General features: G+C 34.2%; 1 protein-coding gene and 1 non-coding gene across 2 annotated transcripts in view; both read left to right on the forward strand.

Moving 5' to 3' along the window:
- LOC113495360 (ABC transporter G family member 20-like) overlaps nucleotides 1-15,178 on the forward strand; it is a 57,217-nt gene that overhangs the window by 27,333 nt on the left and 14,706 nt on the right. Inside the window, exons 2-4 of the mRNA XM_026874046.1 lie at nucleotides 7,131-7,300; nucleotides 7,729-7,888; nucleotides 8,212-8,474. Of these exons, the coding sequence (XP_026729847.1) occupies nucleotides 7,179-7,300; nucleotides 7,729-7,888; nucleotides 8,212-8,474 (545 nt within the window). The 5' untranslated portion in view covers nucleotides 7,131-7,178. The remainder of the gene's footprint in view (nucleotides 1-7,130; nucleotides 7,301-7,728; nucleotides 7,889-8,211; nucleotides 8,475-15,178) is intronic.
- On the forward strand, nucleotides 5,094-5,175 carry Trnas-uga. Its single transcript has one exon. It is a non-coding gene; the product is annotated as a tRNA-Ser (tRNA).

Here is a 15,178-nt window from a genome sequence, read left to right on the forward strand (position 1 = left end):
TCCAATCCACCATTATGCATTGGCTTTTATGTCATACTAGCTGTTGCCCGCGACTTCGTCCCCGTGGGTAGAAGATATAAGTTATGATTTATACCTGCCCTATTTTTTCAGATTTTCCTTTGTATTTTCGCTCTCCTATTAGTCGCAGCGTGATGGTTTATAGCCTAAAGCCTTCCTCGATTAATGGTTTATTCAACACAAAATAATTTTTCAATTTGGATCAGTAGTTCCTGAGATTAGCGCGTTCAAACAAACAAACTCTTCAGCTTTATATACTAGTATAGACTAGTATAGATAGATTCGCTCTTCCCCACTTTCAGACCCCAAAAACCATTTGCACACATTGAAATGTGTAGGTATATCTGTTAAATCTTCTACTCATTCTTTGTTTAATAATTCTCCTTTGTCTCAAACTAGAATATAATTTACAGCAGCAAAACCGATACCATAGCAATACATCATTTCAAGTTTCATTTATAACTGATAACACCCATTCTATTCAGGCTGTGATTGTAAGCACATTTAGGTATTCAGAGCAACGTTTACATCTTTAATTTACCAACTCAACCTTTACAAAGATAGGCCATTATAAATAATTCTATAACAATTGCCTTTCAGAAGCTGTTACAATGTATTCTTACTATACAATTAATATCATTATGCCTATCTCTAGTTGGTGGTGTCGATACCGTTATTAATCCATATTAAACGCTTAGCGATAGTCACTGAGCAGGAAACGTTAATTTCTATCAGTTCCGTGATTATTTTCAGTTTTGTAGAGCATTATGCCATTCAGCTTGACAAGAGGCAGAATGGTTTAGTTTTTGAGAAGTGCTTAAATAAAAACATTATCATGGATTGAAAGCCCATTTCCTGTCTATTATTCTAAGTCTAAAAATAAAAAGTAGACCATTTAAATATCTTAACTTATCATAGATGGGTGTCATAGTTTAGTGTCTTGTTGCATTAAACAATTGTATTTAAAAGATAATTTTACTTTATTAATTCAGTGTGGAATTATTGAAGTTTTAATATTATTATATTAATCATCATTTTATGACTGCTTTGCCTTGCCATTTTAATAAATCCATTTAATAACCATCCATCTAAATATAAATCCTGTTTGTCTCCCTTCACAGCTCTCGTTGTGGAAGTGTGACAGCGCATTACAATGCTTAGAGTGTCATCTCTCTCCTATAAATCCAAACCCTCAACTCCCATTGACGCTTAACTATAACTGAACCACACAAAACCCATGATCAAGTATTCAAACGCTCACACTGACGCTGTCAACCGTACCTTCTTGTGTATGGTCAACAGCTGTCGACTTTCACTCATTACATCGAATGACATATCAATTATGAATGCTTGAATGCGTTTTGAATCATGAACATACGTATATTAAGGGTCATATCCTAACTAAATTCATTAGGTTTAGAGTATTTTACCTTATAAAGATAATATGAAACACAAACGGACTTGGTTATACGTTTGTCAGTCTGCCCGACCAACAGAACATATTGAAAAAATTGTTTATTAAAATATTGTTTTGGAAAAAAGACATAAAATTGACTATAAATATGAAAACTACCGAACTGTTCATTTTTTACGGTACCAAATAACAGCTTTTTCATATTAAATGAAAAAAGAATAATCTTTCCGCTAGTCAAAAGTACATCGGAAACAAAAATAAAATACAGAAGAATGGAGAACATCACCATTTTTGAAATCGGTTAAAAAAAATACATGTTACTGATATTTTTTTATTGCCCAAGGTGTGGCGCCAATATAAAAAATAAACAGGAATTTACTACTGCAAATATTACATTGAAATGATAATCAAATGTAAGGACATCGTACAACCTTATAAATTCGTAAATAAATACTCTTTGAGCAAAACATTTAAAACCTTGACATTCTAGTAGTTTCAATATTAAGGCTATTTAAATCATAAAAGTTCTGTTAGGTTATAAATATTATGAAACACATACTGGTAAGTATTATGTATTGATTTATCTAAATTTTATCATAGTAGCCTTGTGGGTTCTATGTATAGATGTTTGCGCACGACATGCGGGTTCAATCCCAACTTAGAAAAAGTCTTTACAGATATGTCATTTTCAAAATATGTTTTCTTTATTTATTGTAAGATACGCTGAAGAAAACATGAATTCTTTAATCTTTACATCATCTCTGAAAATTTCAATTCTTTAGCTATCATGGTTCATGGGATACCGTCTAATGATACAAGGACGGGAAAGACGGTTCGACAGCGGTACCTTAGTCATAGGGTTTCTTTTGGTCCCTTTCTATTTCTTTTTAATTATATCTTATTTATTTCATTAAAAAAAGGACTCCCTCAATATATAACCAAATCCCTGTGTCGCGGGGGTTTTCACAAACATTCATTTCACAAGCACTCTTTTTATAAGGATCTGTAAATTATAAGTAGGTATAAGTCAAAATATTCTATATACTCTATATCCCTTTAATCCTCACCTACATACAGCCTCTAGGTTACTAACATACTTCTCCATTTAGACGAAAAGCGACAAAGTCGTTGTCCACTTGCATCGAGATACGGGGTCGATGACATAACAAAGGTTGGCTCACACTGTTCCGGTCATCCGAGATCACATAACGCATTGCATCAAGTATCTACGAGTGTCTGTGTCCAATGGTTCCGACACGTTTATTGGTGACGACACGATTTGTTTGGATTTTTTGTTGGTAGCTTGTTTTGGGAGTAGGTACATGAGTTTTGCTTTTAGGTTTGGTAAATAATGCGAAAGGTCTTTTCAAAAATAGAATAATAACAGCCATTCAATTTCCCCCTTTTTGATACCTTTTAGGGGGAGGGGGGATATTTATTTGAAAAAAAACAGCTTGCAATAACAGTTTGATAACAAAACGCGTGCACTTTTTAATCCAAATAAATCATATTGAAATTTCTTGTGAGTGTGTTTAATTCCATGGTCGATGCGTTGTTAATCATTACAATGCGAAGGCACAATACATATATATAATCCATCACAAGTCATCTGATAATTCGCTAATTGCCCACAATATTTCAATCAAACACTTCATAAAAACAATAACAAGACCAAACTAGCCTAGAAAGAAGATGAACTACTTCAAGTTAATTCATCACCACTTTAAAAGACCACAATAATCGTGGATCATTGGACAAACGCATTACTCACACAACGAAATTCATTAAATAAAGGCAAGGTTCGCAAATAACGACACTCGTGCGTCTGTGTGTGTGGTAAAAGAGTTCAGTGGGACAAACTAACAGGTTTCGATGGCTGATTGTGGATTCGACCCCGTTTCCGTACCCGAACTTGCATAAACAATATTTATAATCATCTGTTCGTCTGCCAATATGAATTGAATGCGTTCAGTTTTTTCGTTTTGAGTAATTTTACGTATATAGAAAAAGCTAAAAGAATGCAAAACGCGAACTAATTTTGTCGCTCATATTAATAAAAAAAATGTTAAAACGATTTCTTTAAAATAACGCAAAAATTTCATACCAAGCAGAAAAGATAAAAAAAAATTAAATCTGCACTCATATGTCGTTATTTGTTATTAATTATTATGTATGTGACTTTAGCAATATTTTTGCTCATTAACTGTGTAATTTTGTTATAATAACATTGATCTGCTAATGTGTAGTGATAGCGATAAAACAGCAACCATAACACTGTGACGTAACAATGATATAACGTGAGATAACATGCGTGAGAAGTGTGATAACATATTTCTTACTCTTTCATTCGAAGACTTTAGGTGCTAATTCAATGTACAAAGGACTGCCGAGCAAGAGGTCTCGAGTTCGATCCCAAGACACACATCGACTTTTCGAATGTTGTGGTTGTTTTAGAAATAAATATCGAAGCTTCCGTGTTTCATGGATCATAGTTTTTTTCGTGTTTTATAATTATTGTTAATGATTGAAAACCTAGAGTCACCCTATTTTAGAGTCACCCTGTAAATTCGAAAAGAAAATGTTACGTACATAATTGCCATTTTACCATTTGTTTAAGATACTAAGTTGTGCCGAATTGTAATTTAATCGTGACATTAAAAACTGTTTTTAGCTCAAAATTATAATAAAGACATTTCTTTTAACTCCCTACATAATATGTGATATTTTACCAACAATAAAACTATCTTCAATACTTACTCCTAGTTTATCGTACACTGACTAATTTGATACCAATTACAAAACAATGCTTCGAAATCAATTCTGCTATGTAAATTGTGATCAAAACTTGGCTTGAGTACATCTTGACGTACTAGCCCATCAATATGATTCAACAACACCTAAAACGAAAGCATTTAAATCTTTCTCGATTATTCTGTAGAGTCTATGACCTAATCACCTTCCAAATATCGATAGTCTCTATGCCTATACAAATAAGGTTCAATTTCGTATGTTCATTCATGATGAGTTTTCAATAGAACTCTATGTGTGGCATACCAAACTTGAAAAGTCTTTATGTATAGATAAATAAGGTTTACTTTGGCATATCAAAGTTAATGTAATGGAAGAAAGTGTAGCCTTTATGTACATAGCGGTAAGGTATATTTTGTAACGTCATATCTGTACTGACTCTACAGTCTGTTTTGAATGATATGCGCAAGCGTCTACGAAACGTCTGCTGTATTATTGTTTACTAAAAACGTGTTATAGTAAGGTTAAGTTGTAATTTAAACTATTTTTAGAAGTGTGATAAGTAAATAAAAGAAAGATCTTTATATTTGTGTGGATGTAGAAAATTCGTTTTTGGACCGTGTATCTATAATTCATTACATAATGATTTAGTCTCAGATTAGTCTATGGCGCTTGTTTGCCAAATCTATGACGTTAGAGACATCACGGTCATTATTTCTCACTCTACACATACAAATTGTATTCATCAAAAGATATTGTTATAATCTTTCAGCAATAAATAGCAAAAATATTCGTATGACTCACTTTACTCGGATAAAACAATAAAAATATTGCAGTATGTCAAAACGATTATAGGTACAATTTATATTATAACAGCACATAAAGAACTATAAATTCGCGGCAGCAATATATAGCTGAGGTGTCCGAGTGGTTAAGGAGTTGGACTTGAAATCCAATGGGTTATACCCGCGCAGGTTCGAATCCTGTCCTCAGCGTATCCAAGGCGACTTTTTGATTTTCTACGTTTTTGTAATAATTATCATTATTTCTGACAATTTTCTACTGTTATTTCTATTATTTTTTTCATGAATTCTATAGACCGCAACTATCACACAACGCCATCTAGTTTTAAATTAAGCAAAGCTTGTGTTATGAGTAGCCACTATTTATAATATACTCATATAATATACTGATAAACATTCTTACACAGTTTTAATACACTCACTTTCTTGTTTGTTTTTCGTTTCGGTTGGATTTTTGTCATCATTTGACTTTGATTAGTTTGAGACTAGATGGCGTTGTGTGTGAGTTGTGGTATATTTAATTATTTATTAAATAGTTCTGATAACCAGTCTTAAAAGTTTCGTGTTGCTTGCGAGAAGTGCAGATAAATAGTATAACCAAATTAGCATCCATTTTATGAGTATAGCTTATCATTTCCAGTCAATTAAATCGCATAAAGACCGACTTGAAAAATCGAGTCTGAGTACCGTTTCTCCAACACTCCAAAGACCCAGCAAAACGATGCCTTCGTGACGTTTAAACCTCAACTACCTAAACCATACAATTAGCACTAAACGAAGTAAACCACGTTCCAACGGCTCTGTAATTCACCAAATAACAGTTAAGTGCTAGGAAAACTTGGCTATTACAGATAATTGCTTGCACGACAAACCGTAGCGGAAGTTCGAGCGAATATTTCCGATCTCTGAGTTCAGTCTGTGATTTTTATAAATACACTAATTAAGTTGGCTGTCAGTTAAGTAGTATGACTTGTTTCTATTCAAATTGAACGCCTTAGACGCAACTGAATACAGAGTTTCTGGATTGAGTGATTTCAACATTTTGACAATAGTCTTCTCCTAAGTAATATCAGTATGAAAAATAAATATTACTAACTTATAATTTTAAGCACTTTAAAAAAAAGGTTTAAACTGAACCAGGCTGTTTCTTATGACCCGTAATATTTAAATAGCTGATATTTTTTTGAAATAATGAAAATTAACATCGAGATTAAAAAACGCTTAGTACGGTCATAAATGAAATAGGCTCCATTTTTTTAGCCCATTTGGCCCGGATCCCCTAGTGACTCAATTTTTACTCACACTTAAGCAGTCTTTCAAAGAGTCATTTTAGTCAACACACACGGCCCTATATTATCTTCAACTTGAGTTAACAATTGTATTTAAATTCGTCCTTTAAAGTTAAACTCCCATGAGGGACGGATCCACGTACTCAACAGAATTTCAATGGAATCATACATATTTATTGATTGGTCTTCGTTTAAACACGTAAATGATTAAAAGTATTCCACTGCATGTTTCTCATGAACTACAAGACAAACATTGGTTTCCAAAACATTTTCCTTGTACCACCTCATTATTCCAGCAACTTAATTGAATTTTAAATATTAAAAAGGATTTAAGGTATATAAATAAGGAATAGATTAAGGTATTAAACTAAGTAAATATTAATTCAGTGTTACGGCAGGGACGTTAAGTTTGTGACTCCGGGCTGTTATTCATACAACCTTGACATTCTTTATGGATAGTCAGAATCTAGAAAGTCTGACAACCAGTATTATTAAGTGCTATCTTGTTGCTCAAGTTACTGGGTTGAGGATGTCTGAAAGGCAGTTGTTCCTTATAAAACACAGTAATCTAGTACTTAGCTGTATCCGTTTAGACTGGAAGCCGACCCCAATATAATTGTTAAAACGCTAGGGTAATGAGGAACTAAACAACTAAATAACTTTTATAGAATCAGATAAATTAAACTGACTATAAAAATCGAGAATTAGATCCTGCAATGCAATATTTTATAATCCTTATTCCTAAACCTTTCCAAAGGTGTCTTTTCCGCTAAGTCAGTAAATAACCAAACCAGACCACTGTTAGACATAGGCTCCTAATACCCAAATCATTTTTAACATATATCTCTTTGTCTCCAGAAAGAAGATGGCATCGTTCTAATCGGGAACAGCGCATACTAAACTAAGATGGCGGTCTGTTCGGCCGCGGTGATCGTGGAGAAGGCCTGCAAGTACTATGGCAGGCCCAACAAAGCTGACTTCAAACCCGTGCTCAAAGAAATGGACATGGTCGTCGATAGAGGAATTATGTAAGTTTTTGTGACGTTTGTAAATGTGGTAGACTGGTGAAACAGAAACCTTGCACTCGACACGGGTCAAACTGCTTGTCTTATGCGGGTTCGATCCCCGCATAGGACAAGCAGTTGTGTGGTCCACGAATGCGATCCGCCGCGTCTGCTCATGATTAAGGACTCCGTTTGGGTCCGAAACTAGTCGGGATACCCCGATAAATATGCGTGAGTAAACCGTTACATATTTTAATAATGAATCAGTCTCACGATAGTTATTATAAAAATATTTTTAGTTTTGCGATTCTTGTTCCCCTAAGTATTTATCACAGGATTCGTGAAAAGAATTTATTATTCATGAAAAGACTCATTTGTCCTCAAGCCCAAGTCCCACACTTTGGTCATGGCCCTAAAAGCAAATAACTAAAAAGACAATTTTCTCTAAACAGATACGGTCTACTTGGACCTTCTGGCTGCGGGAAAACGACACTTCTGTCATGCATTGTTGGAAGAAGAAAACTGGACAGCGGAAACATATGGGTCCTCGGTGGAAGGCCCGGAGAGAAGGGCAGCGGTGTTCCTGGACCGAGAGTCGGATATATGCCACAGGTAAAGACTTACTGTTTAATTATTTAGTTGTGCAAAAAATTTTACCGCAAGCCCATGTATATTGTATATGTACCATGTATAGTATGTGTCAGTATTTGAGGGTGTGGTAAAATGAAGTATGCATGCAGTGCTCTTGTATAAGTAGTGAGACGCTTAGAATTAAGTTCACGATGTATTTTTATTTTAAATGTAACAGTGTACCCATTGTTGGTGAGCCAAATAAATAAATAACAGCATAATAAACCCTTAAATCCCTATGCTTAGTATAAAAAGGTAAATGCAAGCCAGAAGTGGTAATTTAAAATGCATTATTTTGTCCACAGGACATAGCTCTAGTCGGCGAATTCACAGTTCGCGATGCAATTTACTACTTTGGACGGATATACGGAATGAAAATGGAAAAGATGGTGGAACGATTCGAGTTTCTCAGTAATCTTTTGGACTTGCCAAGCGGAAATCGCCTCATAAAGACCTTGTCTGGAGGTCAGCAGAGGCGGGTTTCCCTTGCAGCGGCACTAGTTCATGAACCTGAACTTCTCATATTGGATGAGCCAACAGTTGGATTGGACCCAGTGTTAAGAGAGAGGTAAGTTAGAGCTTTATTTAACTATCACGACTTTTGAAGCAGATTTGAAAGCCCTTGAAATAACCAAGAAACCAAAGATCTATTCATAAATATTATTTGTATATGACAAGAGATATTTACGACGGTATAAAATCTAATAATTATACATATGGGTAATAAGTCACTTAATAAAGTTTTATTGTTGAAGGAAATCACAATTACAACTCATTTATAATAGACAAATACAAATAAGTACGTTTTTTTTATACAACCATTATTTTTTGCTAGTCACGCTAAAAGTGCTAAACGGCTGTCAGTTTTAAAGTGTGATGAATGGTCGCCAAAACGATTTTCATTGTAAAGCAATTGTAGAAAAAAATCTTTGAATACTTGAGTTTCTATGAAGACGTCTTCAAGGTTGTCGGTATTCATGTGATAACTCTGATGGTGGAACTCTTCGTATTCTGTATAATAATATTAGGTAACAATTTTGCTTTCAATTTCAGCATCTATAACAGCTATGATGCCTTTTTATAATAACTATCGTGAGACTGATTCATTATTAAATGATGTATCGGTTTACTCACGCGTATTTATCGGGGTAGCCCGACTAGTTTCGGACCCAACCGGAGTCCTTAATCGGTTGGGTCCGAAACTAGCCGGGCTACCCCGATAAATACGCGTGAGTAAACCGTTACATCATTTAATAAAGCTGTGATTACCTTCTTTTTTATTTACTGGACTTGGGAAATTAACCATCATCTCCTTTTGACTGGAAAGTTTTCTACTTAATGATAATTTAAAGTACTGTTAGAGATACCGTAGTCCCGGTACACGAAAGACAAAGGAAGACATGGGTGGATTTCAATCAATAGAAACCAATGCCGCTGCTTAAATTGCTGAAATAGCTCTAACCTGTTTCCCTTTTGGTACCGTTTTCTATAAGTTTAATGATAATCTTTGGAAAGCATACCTCTCCAAACAAACTCCTTTTTAGCAAACGAATGCAACAGTCCACCTTGCTATGATAATAATTCTTTAACACGAAAATTGTACGTTGACGTTTTTAATGCAGCACTTTTCATAGAAAAGACTTTTAAACCACTTCATTGCGTGTTTTTAAAGTGCCTGAAATATACAAGCAAGCAGGCAAACACACACAACCTATCACAATGCATGAAAAATTACGTAATTCTTAGCAAAAAATTGCCAAATTATAATATTTTTTGAACATTAATCAGAGTATAATAGGTCATTTCAAGGCATACAATAAAATATGCAAATACCTTTTGATTTCCAAAAATATGACACTGAAATATGTTGGTGATTCCAAGTGTAAAATGACTCGTTAAATGGATGTCAAATATTACATTTACAGAATCACTATGATTTGTATTTCGCAAGGGCGTTAGATGACGTCATGTGTATTCAGTTATTGCCCTCAAACTTCCGTGGTTTTCATGATAAAGTCTTTGAATTTTCATAATGGAAATCCTTGAAAAGTTTCTTAAGGCTTTTCCCCTAAAATCGAATGTGTGAAGTCCTTTCCTTTCTATGATAGCCACGCTAGTAAAGAGTATCTTCTGTATAACGTATACATGTACATACAAATTTCAATAAAAATAATACCAACCCCTACTGATAAGTAACATTTCTAAGATCACTAAAAGTCGCCGAAATATTCGTTTGTATAGACCACGTGGTTGAGACACTACTAACTACCTACCTAGGCCCTTAGTTGAGAAATGTCGACTGCATGAATCGACTCAAGTATCATTACTTTACTACTCAAATTGACAGAATAAATTATTGCTTTGAGAAATCTCTAGGGCTCGAATAAATGAATTTGATCAGAGCAAAGATATTCTAGCCATCTCTATTCTCGGATAAAATCCAAAGCAAATGACAAACAACTCCGTTCTACTAAACAACTCTCTTTGTCTCTACACCAACCAAAACTTTTTGATTAAACGCGTGAGTGCCCAAATCATAACCAGTATTGTCTTAACACGGACGTTCATTGTTTACTTGGACAATGCCTCGATTGATATCTGATAACGTAATGTATTGTCTATCAGGAATTACGTCACTCTCATTGAATTTCTCTTTGAAAGGTCCTTCGATATGGCAGCACTGTCTCGAACAATAAGATATCAAACCTTGGAGACAAAAAATTTATTGTGAGTTTTGTTAATCGTATGTTTGCCGTATGCATCGCTGTTATTCTTTTCGACTTGATAAATTTTAAGTCACAAAAGAAAATCCGTCAAAATTTAAGCCTAATATGTCGATGTCAACTTCAATATCACCTGGCAACTTAAAGTCTAAAATTTTGAAGTTTTTTTTTTAAATATCATGGACAACTGTTTTGCTTATCTTTAGACCCCCCAGATGACGCATATTTAACATAGAGTCGTGATTTTAGGCAAGGTGTTCCCCAGGGACCGTACACTGGGACCAATTTGGTAGAATGATCATTTACTCTTTAATTTTTGACTAGTTTAACTTTAGTAACCTTTAGTAACTAGCATTTTGAACTGTAGAAATACAAAATGCACACCTGCTAGCATAATCGTAATTCCACATCATTGAATTGGTATTTTGCCCCGATCTCATTGGATTCTCGTCACGTAACTGCTGTAGTATTTTATAGGTAATAAATACTTTAAGACGTATCGCTATACATATTAAAATGGACTATTTATATTTTACTTTTCCAGAGATGAGCAATTAATAGCGATTTACATTCTGATCAGATCTTAATGACTATATCTTACAACTGACTTTTCTTAATGAGTAATTAACAAGATACTTAGTAGTAATCAGTAACAATGTAAATCAATTAGAATATCATTCCTCTTTAACTATTCTTTTTTAGGAAGAGCCTTCAAAAAAGTGATGAAAAGATCGATTTTGATGGTCGAGAGCCTCTGTTTTCCATTTACTGTTTACCATGAATTTCAGCTTTGTATTGAAAATTAAAAACTTTTGATCTCTCAATACCTAACTGGAAACACTAGGCTATTTTGGGAAAACTCATAACGAGTTCTCTTATAGTCATAGAGTAAACTTTTGCATTAATTCCGAGAAGAAAAAAAACCTCCATAATGCATATATCTCGTATGTGACCTTGGTTAAGGGCTTCTTGCACCATCAACCTTCGCATACGCAAACGTTCTCAGACACATTAAGTTTACGAGGTGTGCAATCGTGACGTTTTATTTTCCTTAATGTCCAATTTTATAATATAACATATTCTTACATAATTTCGTATGAGTCTTGTCTTGTTGCGTGACAAAACTGGTCCTGTCGATGATTTGTGTCAGTATTTCAAAGAATAAGACCATGAATTGTATGATTTTTTGTTCTTTGATGGTAATTATGTTCCTGAGTTTTAATTACGTGATGCAAAAATCGTCAAACAGACGTCATTCGAAAGCTAAAGGTTTGGAACACCTATTCAATTTATGATCGTACCAATAGTTTCTTTGCCTCAATCTTTAATATCAATTTTTAACTTTTAAGCTATCACGGTTCTTGAGATACAGCCTGGCGAAAGAGATTCAGACAGCTGAGACAGCCGACTCTCAGTAAAAGGGTTCCATTTTACTCATAGTTACGAAAATCTAAAAGAACACAGAATATGTTTTATCGGGATATCCGATATTCTGATTCTATAAAACACTAAACAATCACAATTGTTTGCTGTTACAGCACCATATTTACCTCATCAGTGTTACATCATTTACCTAATAAATTAACAATTCCAAGACCTTATCGAGTTAAGGTCAATTAACATGCGAATAATTAAACAAATCCTTTAACTTCGGTATCCACAAGCTACCAAAGTTATCAAAATATTAAATAACCTTACGATGCTGTTAATATAATTTACATGGGAATAACGTTAAGTAGAAATTCAATGTTAGTCTTTGCCTCCTTGGTCGCCTTGGTTAAGTGAAAGAAAAACATTGTTGACCTTTAGAGTACGGAGAAATGATGTGTTTAAACAAATTAAAAAGGGTCAAGTCCGATGCGGACACTGAGGATTCTGTACAAGCAGACTAATGATAAATGAATGGGGGAAATTAATTTGTGGGACCCCCAAATATATTTGTCATCCACCAAAATACAACACCATTTTTATTTGACAGTAGTTCTTCCTCAAAAGTATATATACGCGACGGCCATTTTTTCTTTATAAGTGGATCGTTCAGTTATTATAGAAAGTGGTACTCAAGCGTTACCGAAAGTCAGTATATTTTCTGTACATGAAAGGTAAAAACTTCACCAAATAACGGCCGTCTGTCTTTCCGTTAGTCCGTCTGTCTCCAAGCTGTATCTCAAGAACCGTGATAGCTGGACAGTTGAAATTTTCCCATTTTTGAAATTCTGCTGCTGCTATAACAACAAGTACTTATTTAAAGGTCAACAATATAAATCTTTTGTTATGTAACGTAATTTGAGGAACCATTTTGTCCCAAACATTGAACTTGACACAAATAACGAATAAATATTTAATGTTAAAATTATACCCATCCTAGATTTAAAACGCATTACGCTCTAGATTGCTATAGCCAACGTTGGCCAATCCTACACCTGCAGCCAAGCTGTTGGCCAATTGAACGTGCTAACTGCTCAACGTCCAGATCGGGTGACGAAGACATTACTACTATATAAATCGTTTGCAAATAATGAAACTAAAATTTTTATTAAGACATGATTTAGCTTGATTAGATTTTTTTGGCTAGCTGCACGGGTGGCTAAGTGGCCTATGTTACTACGGCAATTACTGAGTCTGATTTGTGGCGCGTTCGATCTGAACACTAGCAATTGTTTTTCCATAAATAAAAGGATTAAACGGAAGTGTGGTCTATCGCAGGACGAACGTAACATCTTATTCGATAGTTTGCAGCCGATATCCAGTGTTGTGTTGTTACTATGAACACCTTGTTACAATTAGAGTAAATTTCCGTTCTTTCAGACGTTTTTCCCATACCTATTATTGCAATTAGCCTGTTGACCACTTTTAATTCTGGTTCTGAAGACTTAGCATCACTTAGTATAGGTGAGGCACTCTTTGATTAATAAAAACGGCATTTTTGTTCCGTACTTTTGACTACAAGTAGTCAACAGAGGAAAGTAGGTGTTAAATATCCAAATGGTTCATATATCATTACAAGATACCGGCAGTAACAGCTGAAACTATCAGAAAAATGCCACAAGAAAAAAAGTGTTTAACTTTTAATCCGTCACGCTGTTTTAAGCTTTTTTATTTGAAACTATGGGGCTGATACTATTTTTAAAGCTAAGATCTTTTACTTTTTACGGTACACATAAAAACCTTCTTTCCTTAACCTGTTTACAATAGTGCCAAAGAAAATAAAAGATGTATTCGCCTCGTTCGTTACCCAACGGATTGCGATTACAATGACGAGATAAAATTTGGCAAGAAACACTGACTTGCATCAATGAGCACCTCACTGCTACTTGTGTAAAGTAATTATGACAGTTTTGTGGTTAAGTAAATAAATTAAAAAGTTAGCAGAAAACTAGTCAAGAGCGAGTCAAGCTTATGACTATGGGGTTTCAAATAATCAGGCTAAAGAGAAAAAAAACATAAATCAAATTGATGACCATCTCAATTTAGACTTTTATTATTTGTTGTTGTTGTTGCTGCAGCCATAGAACTACATGATCTATGAGAAATAGTAACAATTAAAACTGATTGACAGTTGTATTTCTCACAGATCATGAAGTTGTATAAGGAAAGCGGTTTACAAGATACATCCTGGTGATAGACAAACGGTCATACAGCGGAACCTTATTAACAGGGATGTTCCTTTTTTGCCCACAAGGCATGAAACCTAATCCTTAGATCTAGGATCTAGGACTTTTATCCTTGCGTGGTTTTTAGAAACATTCTTGACACATGCATAAGACACCCAGACTCAAGACTAGCAAACGTGGATCATACAAACGCTTGTCCTACGATTGAACCTGCTATACGTCGCGCTCAGTAGGCTTGGCGTGGTAACCCCAACCACTTAGCTATATCAGTATTTAACATTCTTTCTGGTGTTAAATAACTAAAAGCAATATATTACTTCTAAGATCTTTTGTTGTAATAACCGTGACGAATGTAGAGCAAAGAATACTTAAACAATTTTTCGTCGTGTGAAAAATAACACAATATATAAACATAAATTCCATTGTAGTACTTGTGAATTAACAAGAGTTTGTTTTTAATATATTTTTCTCATAAAATTACACAATACTTGACGATAACTCTTTGTGAGTGTATATTAAATTGTTCAAGTTTAAAAATAGATTGAAAATATTTGTGTTGTGTCCTTAACTTAGTTTTAAGTTGTTTAACCCTGAATATGAACAAAACAGTGGAAGAATTGATTGTCAACTTTTACTAAAGACAATTGAATATAGGTTTCTTTTTGATTTAAAAAATACATACGTTCTCATATCATTGTTCCTCGTTCGCCGTTAACAAGATGTAGTTACTATGATCCTTCAATAAGCGGGATGCTGTTACAGCTATTTCTTTGTTGTTTTAGCGGTGAAATAATAAAAATATTGCTTAACTAATTGGTCGTGAGATACATGCTAGTGCAAGACGGACGGGCAGACAGCCGAGACTCAGTAATAGGGTTCCGTTCGCACTTAAACCTATTTTTTTTTTTTATAATAACTTATTTTTTTGCAAATTC

The sequence above is a fragment of the Trichoplusia ni genome, chromosome 6 (genome assembly GCF_003590095.1).
Source record: "Trichoplusia ni isolate ovarian cell line Hi5 chromosome 6, tn1, whole genome shotgun sequence".
In the NCBI taxonomy this organism is placed as follows: Eukaryota; Metazoa; Arthropoda; class Insecta; order Lepidoptera; family Noctuidae; genus Trichoplusia; species Trichoplusia ni.